Source organism: Hippocampus zosterae, chromosome 8 (assembly GCF_025434085.1).
Source record: "Hippocampus zosterae strain Florida chromosome 8, ASM2543408v3, whole genome shotgun sequence".
NCBI lineage: Eukaryota > Metazoa > Chordata > Actinopteri > Syngnathiformes > Syngnathidae > Hippocampus > Hippocampus zosterae.
In genome coordinates, this window is record NC_067458.1 from 17,786,303 (window position 1) to 17,798,558 (window position 12,256).

The following is a 12,256-nucleotide window of genomic DNA, read 5'->3' on the forward strand; positions in this document are numbered from 1 at the left end:
TCGCCCAGCTTGTCTGTGGTATTTAAGCATCCACGTAACTGCAGTGACAGGCAAACGCCAGCAGATAGCGGTGTTGCATAACTTTGGAGTTGACGTCAGCTCAGCGTAGGTAAAGCGTGTTTACCTGCCGGTTAATTAGAAGCACTCGTGGCAAAAGCCATACTCTGGCAGGGGTTTCAAAAGATGATGCAGTTCATGTAAAGAATGGCAAACGTCATTTCAAAAAGCCACCCACGTTCAACTTCAGCCATGCGTTCGAGTCAGTGTCGCTCACGGAGCTTCGCATAGTTGCAAACAAAAATGTAACTCGAAAAAAAATGACTACAAGAGAATGCAATTGTTGAAGAAATCGAATGTGTGAGAGCTGTTGCTGAGCTGACGTGCTGTCAAAATGAAATGAAATGTGACAATAAAAAACAATAATCAAAATTAGGGAGAAATGAATGCTACGCGCATGCCGTGTTATCCGACAAACCGCAGGTCAAACGCATGTGCACATCCTGTATTTGCCGTTTTCACTGCATGTTCTCGACCGAAGACGGTGAAGAATGCGGTCATGCCTCCATTCCTCTTGTTACTCCCTGCATCCCCTCTGCCATTCTGTCTGTCCGCCTGTCTGTCTGTCATGCGCACAAGGTCTATTTATGGCACGGCGTGTCACTCACGCAACACCACCAGATAGCTTTCCCCCTGCCTGCGCGCTGCTCATACAACATTAACATTCTGCGCGACCCTGACACGCACGCACGCACGCGCATCTCATCCGTGCGCACATGGACATGCATGCAAATGGCTGCGTTGCACACGGTAAACTTTTCTGACAAAAATGTGCATTCATTTTCATTAATTTTACCGTCAATTTAATTTATATTTATATAAATGATATCCACGTTCTGTATCCATCCATCCATCTCTACAGTTTGGCATCACAATCAATGAAAAGCAGTTTTATTCAATGATATCATTCCATGAATGGAAAAAAAGTGTAGACCAGAGATCACCAACATTTTTTAAACTGAGCGCTACGGACATCATGTTAGTGACCCCTGGTCTAGATATTGGATTGGCAGCCAAAACGCGCCTTCGCTATTCAGCTACCATTTAACCAGCGAGCCCCGAATCACACGTGTACACTGACACGCTAACGCAGCCACGTCATCCGAAAGAAATCTTTTCCTTTTTATTTTAAAATAACTTACTATAAAGTCCAGGATTCCAACGGCAGACCCAGGTTGGGGTTTTCTTTTCGCTTTTGGTAAAGTTTTAAATACATCCTTGTACTGTCATACATGCTAGCTAAGCTACCGCTAAGCTAACGTGGGACTGTTCGTCTCTGCTCCAGCATCCAAGTTTGCAAGCTCTCTCCCCCCAAAAAATCGGATTTTGCATTCGTCCTTAATGGCGATTTCACATCTCAGTTCGAGTCACCACCGATTCATTCACAACTTTAATCCATACTTTTTTAAACAAACTGTATATACACATTTCTCCCAAGTGAAAATTTTTCATCAAAAATACAATTGTAGAAAGGATTAATAGGATGTAAAAAAAATCTAAACAAAATTTTTAAAGTGTTGTTTTGGAAAATAGGCACATTTGCGAGTGACCGTCAAAACTTTTTAACCCTTTCAGGCACAGCGGTTACTACAGTGGACAGCTTATCATGTCAGGTTACAGGGTGCGTGAAAGGGTTAATTGTACATACAACGCTATGTTTTCGTTGAAAGCCAAAGATTATCTGGGTGACCCCAAACATTTCAACAGTAGTGTACACCTACAATATATTTCATTTACGACACGACAGTCTGTGCGCACCATCATGCTTCATTCCTGACAAAGCCAATAAAGTTGTGCTCAAGGACACCACCACGAGAAAAACAGCCATGAAATATGAATTCTCATCTACATGCCATCATAAAACTAATCTCCGTTTTGTTTGTTAAGTCACGTTTAGCCAGGACACCTTCTTTCAAAGAGATAGAGGCTATGCCAAACCTCCTAATTTCAAACTAGTTGGATGTGGGTCACGGCAAAGTGTACCGTAAAAGGCTTGCGTGTGTGCAAACTGAGACCCCTGTAGACAGCCTTCAGAGAACAACGATGACAGGAGGAATTAGTGAAGCAACACAAACTAGGTAGAACAGTCTCCTCTCTTTCCACCTTCCCTGACACACTTTGAGGCTGCCATGGTTAGTTGGGCTACAAAGCGAGGAGAAAAGGCTACAAAGTGCACAAGGAGTCAACAAGCCGGCCGTGTGACATATGGGCGGGGGGCGGGGCGACAGAGCAGGGCGCACATCTGGACAGGGATTAGGGCAGCTAAAGAGGCTAAAAAAAAAAGAGGAGGAGGAGACAGAAAGATGGGTTTAAAGGTGGTCAAGGGAGGGGGAGGAGGTTTTTGTCATTGCTGGATTGGAGTCTTACATACAAACTGTACATAGCGTGAAAATAACATTTACCAAAGGAATGAATGCTGAAGAGCTGACAGTTTAATAAAATTGTATATACAAAGGTATTGGAATGTTTCATTCGAAAAATCTAATCATGACAGTAACTCAAAAGACATGTCTGAAGAAGCAAATACTCAAGTGCTGGCCCCAAGCTTAAATGGTGTGCAACAGGGTTCCCTTGGAGGGCCGTTATGACTTTGTATAACCAAAATGTTTAACCACCTCCACTTATTACATGCAGAGCGAACAGCAAATTGATGGATAACCTGTTTTGAAATCAGAAGTCAAGAATAAAGGCTTGTTCAAATATTGTGATGATGGATTACATGTCATGACAATTTGACGTTTTGTTTCAGACTCTAGCAAGCATCATGGAAGTTGAAATGCCTGATTTGTTTTCGCGGGCCACATAAAATAATGTGGCGGGCCAGATCTGGCCCCCGGGCCTTGACTTTGACACCTGTGGTGTACAATGTTTTCAAATTTGACAATTTCAGAAATGACGGGGGAACATACAAATACACACAAAAAATACAGTGTTGCTTACGAACTCACTCGCTGAGTAGCTGTGGATCATGAACAGATTGGGTTACTTCTACCCAAGGTTGAGTTAATTATTTTTGACCCAGTCAATTGGGTTGGAATCTTTTTTTAAATTATAATTTGGCTGGGATAAAGATATTAAGTTGTTGAAGTGGCTGGATGACTCAGTGGGTAAGACTGCTGAATTTGGACACAGGGATCAGGGTTCAAATCCTGGTTTGGGTAATCAGCCTGCTGGTAAAAATGGGTGGGTTGTGTCAGGTGTAAAAACTGGGCTCAACAAATTGACTGGGTGTGGTGATCCCTGACAGAGCAAAGCTTCTTCACCGTAAGAAAAAATGTTGCTCACAAAAATCTGATTATTTCTAACCCTTTCAGGGACAGCTTATCAGGTTCCAGGGTGCATGAAAGGGTGAATCATAGCTGTACTGATAACCTGGTAATCCAATTCTTGGTGGCATTAACTCATCAGTATGTGTAAATTTTACCCCTTGCGGGCTCTCAATCTTGACCCCAAGTGTTGGGTCAAATCCCCACCTCAATGTGGCCGCATAGAAATAACCTTTTGGTCCCACCGCTGAGTTTGCAATCACACCCAATTTGGGTTTGCTGTGAACCCAGCAGTTTTAAAAGTGTACAACAAAGACAATGCAATTTGTGTCGCAGAATGTGATTTGGAGAAATAGAAACAGCAGAATGTAAGTGCTGCGTGACTGAAAGTACTTTAGATGTCCAATGCAATGCATCAATGGGAAAAAAATCAGAGGGAAATTTGTTGTGGGTCCTTACTTGAAAAAAACCTGGAGGCATGGGTCCTCCCGGCATGCCATCGTTGGGCGGCATGTTGCCCATCACTGGACTGGGGGCGGCGGCCGCACTCTGGAAAACAACACAGGGAGCAGATATTGAGCCATGTTGAGCAATCATCCAACTACGGCAATCATCTATGGGTATGATACAACAATAAAGAAATGACCTTGCAGTCCAAATCACAACCCTCCGTTCTTTCGCCCGCGGACCTGCTCTGAAAATAACTCACCAGTGGTGGGATATTGTAATTTCCTGGAAACGTATCATCAAAAAAAAAAAAGTGTTGCATATTGACATTCGTCTATTTCCTACCTTGTTAAATCATGATTGGCATCATCATAAAGGAGAATATCATCCGTTATTAATGATACCTTAATTAAAGGTCATTTGAGCAAATTTCATATTTTAAGCGTGCCTCAAACTGGCAGCCCTTACCATTAATCAGCGCCGAGGAAATAGCTCTCATGTTCAAAAAGGTTGGTGACCCGTGATTTACTACTTCATTGTCAAAGGTCCTGTAAAATTTGAGGAATTCAACTCGTTTCAGTGATTGCCTGAAATCAGTTAATCTAAATGGTATTCATTCCTTTTGAATCTATTTTGTATTCACCCATTTTATTAAATAATCGTTTGGCCAATTTATTTATACACCGGCCTTGGATTTTGTGAAAACACAAATTTGGGAACCTTCCTCACGTGGGTTCCATCATTTTCTGACTTTGTTTGTATTGGGTCATACAGTCCTGTTTGTCTCCAGGCTATTGAGGCACATCCGGCTATGTTTTCCACAGGTTTGTCTTGGACCTGTCGTGACACCCGAGAAAGGCAATAACAGATTTTTTTTTCCTTGGAGATTTGCTTCAATCGGATGAGTCTTTTTGTTTCATGTTCTCTTACGAAAATAGCTCGAGACATGACACCCCGCTAATCTTGACCCGGCCTTAATAAAACGCCTAATTTGTGGCGGTTTTGGGGGGGAAACGACGACTGGACGGAGAAATGCTGCTTAAAAAACACAGCTAAAATACCAGGGAGTAGGATCTATAACAGAAGGATAGAAATCAACTGGGAAAAGAGTGTAGCCAAAAAAAAAAAAGTGCCCATTTCTGCCTCTAAAGAGGACTTAGAGGGTCAAGACGTTCACAATTTGATTTTTACGTGCAAGAAGAGTGCAAGGCTCCACACACCACGCAGGTGAAGCAGCAGCAGCAGCAGTAGCAGCAGCAAAAGGCCCCCTTCTCCTAGTTGCCATGACAACCCCGACCTCAGCTCCTGCACTCCAGTGCCCATTAAAACCCTCAGACCGTCAATCAACAGCATGGCCGGGGTGGCGGAGGGAAAGCGAGCGAGAGAGAATGAGAGGAAAAACGAAAATGAGGAAGAGACGCAAAGCGAAAAGTGAGATGCCGTCAGATAGATCTCTGTTGTCCACCGTTATCGTCATTGTCCCCTCGCCGGCAAAAAAAAAGAACATTACGGCAATCATGTACAACCATGCCCAGAACCAACGAGAGGGACATTTGTGTACCCTCATGCACCCGTTTACGTCTGAATGCTGCGGGATTATTCTGTACTCCACAGTTTCTATTTTGCTGCAGCAGACCGTTTTCTTGATTCCCTTGGACTGATGTCATGTTTCAAAAAAACCCACGCATATGCCAAAGGTAACTAACACTGTCGTCATGACTTAGCCCTGGATTTCGCAGTATTATACTCCACAGTCTCCACTTTGCTGCATCGGACCCTTTTATTGTTGCCCTCAATCTCCCTCCAAATATCACACATGCTGATGTTATTTTAACCTGTTGTTCTCTCTCACCTTTGGACATCGCAGCATGACATGCCCATAGTCTCCATTTCGCTCCAATTGACCTACTGACTTTTTTTTTTTAATGCCCTCAGCTTCCTTTTAAATGACACACAGCAAACCTGGTTGCCATGTGTTAGCACTGGACATTGCAATATTACACTCCGCATTCTCCGCTTTTCTGCAGCAGACATTTTTTCGTCTGCCACAGGTCTGCTCATGAATCAGACCTATGTCTAATCCCGTTGCTGTGCCTTACTGTATCTCTAAACGCTGCAGTATTATACTTCACAGTCTCCATTTTGCTGCAGTGATCTGTCTTCTGGCTGCCTTTAGGTTTTTGCCAGTGTACCCTGTTGCTGTGGCTCAGTTCTGGTGTCTGTCGCGTAATATCAGGCCCGATTGATAAATAAATTTTCTTTTTTGAGGCCTATGTTGATTCTGATATTTGGCAGTATACAATCAACGCCAAAAATCAATCCCATCTTTTTGTTGTCAGATATTTGAATGTCTTTGTCTTATGTTGTAATGGGGTCATGTGTCGATTAAAAAAAATGCCCTCTGCCTCCAAAAAAACCCGGATTTTTAAACGGGCCGCCGCTTAATATTTTGGGCCCCGTTATTTTACTTCATAGAGGACACTTCTTTCTGCCCTTGCTCTCCCTCTTGACTCAAGCGTTCGGTAATTACAACTAAAGTATTCAGTGCTATGTGGTATTTGCTAATTTATTCTGCTTTGAAGGAAATTTGACCGACCCTCACAAAGCCAGTGCTGTCTCATGGAAAACCAGCTCCAGACGTTTAGCATGAGATGCTAACGGTGGACAAATAACACTCACATTTAATTCGGTGTGTGCTTTGATTTGACTAAAAGCTCATTTGCCACGTTTCTTGATGGCGCTGAAAATTTGTGAAGTTCACACGTTCACACTCAAGCTAATGTGAGTAATTGAGGGCAAATGAGGGTGGATGTCACACTTTCACAAGTCCTGACTCATTTAAGGTAAAAAGTGGGATGACACTTCCGTCTGCAGTTCAGGTTTGATGGCTCTCGAACAACAGAGGGGCCCGCTCTCCTTTGCCCCGTTGCTTTGTGAAGCTCTTCAGCTCCATGCCAATGGCTACTTTGCCTGCCAGGCTGGCTGGATGGCCCTCAGACAGCGAACGAGCGTCTATATCAATGTGGAGATCAGACCGCCGCTTCCGGGGAGTAATAGATCCGCTGTTATCTGGTTCCAAACAAGCAGACCGACATCCTACTACCTGCTGGCCACTGAAACCCGGCTGGTACATCAGCAAGCGTGTCTGGGAATATCTGTTCGATCTCCACACATAATAGTCAAAATTGCTGCTTTGGAGTCTCCATAACCTCACAAAGCAAGCCGGCAATTCCTCATGACTACCGACATCACCGCTATCCCCTTCCCGTGGACCTTCTGTCGCGACCCTCCTTCACCTCCTCTTCCCTCAACCACAAGTGGTCCAATAAGTCTGTCAGTCGAAGCGATCCCGCCGTGATAAGCAGAGGCGGGAGTGCGTAAAGCTGCAGTAGACGAGAGAGTGTAGAGTGAAAAAAAGAAAGTACCTCAGATCAGGAAGTCCTGAGAGAAGGCACTATCTGGCGGGACTCTACAGTGTTTCCTCACTATACAACAGTTCATCGATCATGCTCCATGTTCAACTGACATTTCTATGGGTATTAACAGGATAAACTGGGACCTTGAGATAGGAGTGACCCAACCTATTAATGTATGTTTTTCCAGATAGAATACGTCAGTCACTTTTAGTCTGCTAGTTTAATGCTAACACCCCCATGTAATGGGAAACGGACATATAACCAGTGATGTGTGCATCAGTGAACTTCCGTCATTCGCCAGCGGTGGAATCCGCAGTCCGTCATTGTCAGTCATCATTATTTATTATTTTCGCATAAACGGAGCAGCAACGCATTTAGAGATTCAATGTAGAAGTGTTTGTGGTCATAGATTCTTTATCCTCTGAGAGGAGCTGTGATGAGCTCAGAAATCTGTACAGTACAGGAATCCATGTGCAGTGTTTCCGTATGTCTGTCTTGTCTGTACTGCTCCTACGGGGCTAAGCTGTGCAGCAATGGCCACTCAATTGACTCACCATTGACCAAAACAATGTAGTTGCTGTGTATTTTTATTTAGTACAATAGCATTGAGTGATATTTTTTCTCATTAAAAAAATAATAAAAGACAACTTTTGGGTTTGTTTTTTGTGGGGAGACTGGAACGGAATAATGGCATTTCCATTCATTTTAGTAGGGAAAGGTGATTTGAGGTTTGACTTCCTTGACACCAATTGATGTTTTTCTTTTGTCCAGGGCTTTGGCAAATTATTGCAGCATTTTAAGGCAAGATGAAAAAGGGAATAAAAATGTTTTATGATTTATTTTTTTATGTTTCCCACAAAAATAAAATGTGAATGGGTGGATTTCCACGCGTGGTCAGTGGTTCACTGAATGCCTCCCAGGGGTCATGAAGTACATGCTGCTCTGACAGTACTACCCGAGCCGATAAAATAATTCCACACATCCATTCATAGAACGAGATAAAAACAGGAACGACGACAAGGCCAGTAAACTTGATTTTGATTTGAGCGTTAGACTGCAGAGAAGGACACACAGAATGCAGGACACACACAATGAAGGTGTGCTACATTACCACCTGAGTGGGATCGAATGGATAAATGTTTGTGATGGTCCGCTACAGAGATGTTTTCTTTGAAGCATGCTCACATCACGTGTGTTTACTTCCAAATGTCAAGGGGATGTCATCTTCACTAGCTTTCAAAATGGGCAAGGAACCAACCCTGACAACTTCAAACTTTCAGTCAAAATGGCTTCTTCCAGCCAATAACACTTTAATTACATACACCGAATATTTTTTAACGTTTCGTTTCTTTTTATACTTTGGCATGTGGTCGGATTCGCGTCCGCAAGTTTAGGATACTCGGGTTAAGTATCAATTTTTTTACTCGCAAGTCAGAATAATGTATATGAATCTATTTTTTTAAATTGCTCAAATTAAATGAGGGTTTTCTATGCGATGCGATACTTCCATATGCAGATACACACCACGCAAATGCATTCACTCGCCAAAGCCTTTATTGGCAGTGTCGGTAGTTAATGACCATAGGTTGCCGACGGCCTGCTGCTCACCCGGGTGACCCTTTCGAACACAGGTCCCCCCCCTGCTGCCACTGCTCTTTAATTACACACACAAACATACACGCACACACCCATGTGATCCCGACATCCACCGCCACTCGCTCGGCCGGTGCCCTTTCACTCCCTCATTAGGTACTCCATGTCGCCACGAGAGAATCGGTACAAACGCGCACGCGGACTCTATGAATGGAACAAGCATTTGCAGCTAGGTGCCTAATTGAAGATCATTAACGCTGCTAATTAGGGAACGCTCGAAGGCTAGAGACAAAGCTAAATGCGGCGGGATGAAAGGTGTGCGGTGAGAGACGGATGGAGAGAGTGAGGGAAGCGATCCATTCAGAGACTGCTGATGTGTTTTTTTAGCTTTCTTCGAGAAGTCTGGCGATGGATCGTATTTTCCGCACTATAAGGCGCATCTAGAAGCATTTGATTTTCTCAAAAGCCGACACTTCGCCCGACAATCCGATGCGCCTTATATATACAATTCCAGTCTCTTTTTACCCCCCGTTGAGTTGTTACCCTGTTAGTGTTCCGATGCCATCTGTTGGTGATTATTAGCAGGAACCAATTGTAACCTAAAAGGGTTCTGCCCGACACGAATTGACATGTGCATTCGCCAACACATACGCAAACAGAAAACTACTTTTGAAGCTCTGCGCAGCCACTATGAAACAAAGATAACACCAAAAGCATAGATCACTATTGACTAAACGAAGGTAAAAGGGGACAAGCAAGACTTTGAAGGATATTTAGCCCCTTGTGGATGCAAGCACACAAGGTTTGTGTGCCTTTTTGTTGAATCAATTTTCTTCAGAACATTTGTCTTTCATTTATTGTTTTTCCATTTGTATTTATATGTTTCATGTCCGTGTTTGTGACCAGTTCTCATGGCTTTTTTGCAGCTGCAGCACTATTGTATTGTATTACACTCCCTTTAGCATACCACCATCTAGTGGATGCATAGTGCAACCGCAGCCACCATTGTAGCTTCTGTGCGCTTTATAATGCAGTGCGTCCTACATATGAAAACAGTTTTAAAATAGGCCATTCATTGAAGGTGCGCCTTATAGTGCAGGAAATACGGTACCAACATTGACTGGTGCCCGGTACTATACCTGATCAACTAGCTTTTTCCACATCGTCAATTTGTATAACTGGAACAAATAAATTATGTGTCAATGTGTCGACTTCGCTTGGTTAACCGCGAGAGGAAAAAAAAATGCTGCGGCAATATTGCCGGATCTCTGAGTGAAAGAGACTCTTGTTCCTCTTCTGTTTAGGAGTACCGGACATAAATCCTCATAGGTGAAAAACAACCCGCCACCGCCTTTAAATCAAAGAGCAAGCGCACATTTCATCAGGCACGCTTTCACCTCGACATCCACTAATCATAAAGATGGGTGGGGGGGGGGGGCATTACAATGGAAGCATGGGACATACTGCGCTCTGCAAAAAAAAAAAAAAAAGAAAAACATCCAATTCTGCGAGCACATGCTTATATGTTGTACCTACACGTGAAAGGAAAACCATTCCGCAGGCCAACTGCTGCCATGTGAAGCGGGTGGAATTTGCTGCAAAGCGGCGACGTGTGCAAAGTAAAGCAGCAGACGAAAAAGACTTGGCGCCACAAAGGGTATGGAGATTGGCAGCCAAAACACCAGGAATGCATTTAGTGTCTGAGCCTCATGATAAATAACACCTACACACACGCGCGCACACACACACACACATACATTGCTGGTGGGAAGGTACTGTATTCGCAAACCCTTCACGTTATGACATTTAGCGAGCAATACAGAGTGGCATTTAACGTTGATTTGCTGAGGCGACACGCTTCTGTTACGTTCCGTGCATCGGGCTTCAGGAAGAGACGTAAATAATTGGAGACGAGGAGAGCAAAGGTGAATCTAATATAGTCGGGGTAAAGACAATTATATGTGTAAATAGTGTCACGTTTCTGCTTTTCACAAGTTTGCAAAGCCGTTCCCAAATGTAATTGATAAATATAATTGCAGCAAAATGGATACGAAGGCTGCATATTCAGTATTATTATTAATTAATTAATAATATAATTATTATTAATTAATAATAATTAATAAAACAATATAATAATTATTATTATATTATTAAAGGCTATCCCTCAAGTCTGGAGGGACAAAGGAAATAAAAAGATTTATTTATTTTTACCTGCCCAGATTAAATATGTTCATGTGAGATTCCAATGTATTTATTTATTTTTTTGGGGGGGGGGGGGCTCGTGGTGTTTTATTCTATTTCACCATACATTAGCCCCCATGATTTTTTTTCCGGGGTTATGCTGGAGGAGAATGAAATGAATCCATAAAAAAAAAAAAAAAATCACAGATGCATCACACTTGATTGAACTCATAAAGAGTGAATATGCTCCAATTGACGGCGATGCGGAGTTACTGCATCGAGTTAGGCGAATCTGGCAAAGCGCGTCAACCTCGGTGTCGCAAACGTTGGAAATCAAACGCTCACTTTCAAACGGAAGAAAATAGTATTTACTCCTCAATCCCAGCTTGACTGACGCTCACAATTAGGATGCCGCGCGGCGAGCGGCGCGGCCAAAACGTGACCGAACTGAACAATCGTCAACAAAGGACACCCGCGCAGCTGCCGACTGATCCTCGCACACAATACCAACCACGCAAAAACTGCGACTCCCTTAACATTTTGAAGCGAGCCGTTATCATTTTAGTGGGCCACCAAAATGATGGTGTGATTTGTCAAGCGAGAAGCCAGGTTTTATTCATCTCTATATTTATTTATTTTTTTGCTCTGGCCGCTATATTATAACAATAAAAAGTCACACTGCTCAAACGTGTGGTACAATTTACTCGTCAGGTTGCTCGGCATCATATGAAAAAACTCGTGAAAAAGCGTACTCATTCTTCCAAAAAATCCACTGAATCGGGCCTTTTGTCATTGCCTGACCCCTAAAAGTTCTCAAACTGGTGCTGAGCGTAATTCGGGGGCAGACAAACGACTTGCCGGATGGCGTTTTGCAACGTTCCCCCCCGATGTCAATCGGCGGGCGAGCCATCGGCAAGCTTCCAAAAACGGCAACGTCTACACTGTCAAATACCGATGGCCTCATTTCCTCATTTTACACTTTTACAGTATGACAGTTAAAAATAAAATAAAATAAAAGCTCAAACATGACTTGGGGAAACTTTCTTGAGCAGCGAAGAAAGGATTGGTGATGGCAAAAGCTTGAGCGTGGGAACAAACATTTTGTCTCAAGCCTCCGTATATTTCAGAAATGCAAACAGAGGCCGTTACGATCTTTGCATTTTTCAGGGTGTCATCCAACCTACAGGCGCACTTCCACACTTGCTACCGAAACGTGTTGCAGCGCCAACTTTTTTTTGCCAAGATGTAATAACATAACACTTCATCAGCCAGACCTCCTACGGGACTATTAAAAAA

The 12,256-nt window shown here is 43.2% G+C and overlaps 1 protein-coding gene across 3 annotated transcripts in view; it reads right to left on the bottom strand.

Moving 5' to 3' along the window:
* The window catches only part of ssbp4 (single stranded DNA binding protein 4), a 97,406-nt gene that overhangs the window by 22,800 nt on the left and 62,350 nt on the right, over positions 1–12,256 (bottom strand). For all 3 annotated transcript variants that reach the window (XM_052074829.1, XM_052074830.1, XM_052074831.1), the window contains one exon: positions 3,783–3,872. In XM_052074829.1, the coding sequence (XP_051930789.1) occupies positions 3,783–3,872 (90 nt within the window). The remainder of the gene's footprint in view (positions 1–3,782; positions 3,873–12,256) is intronic.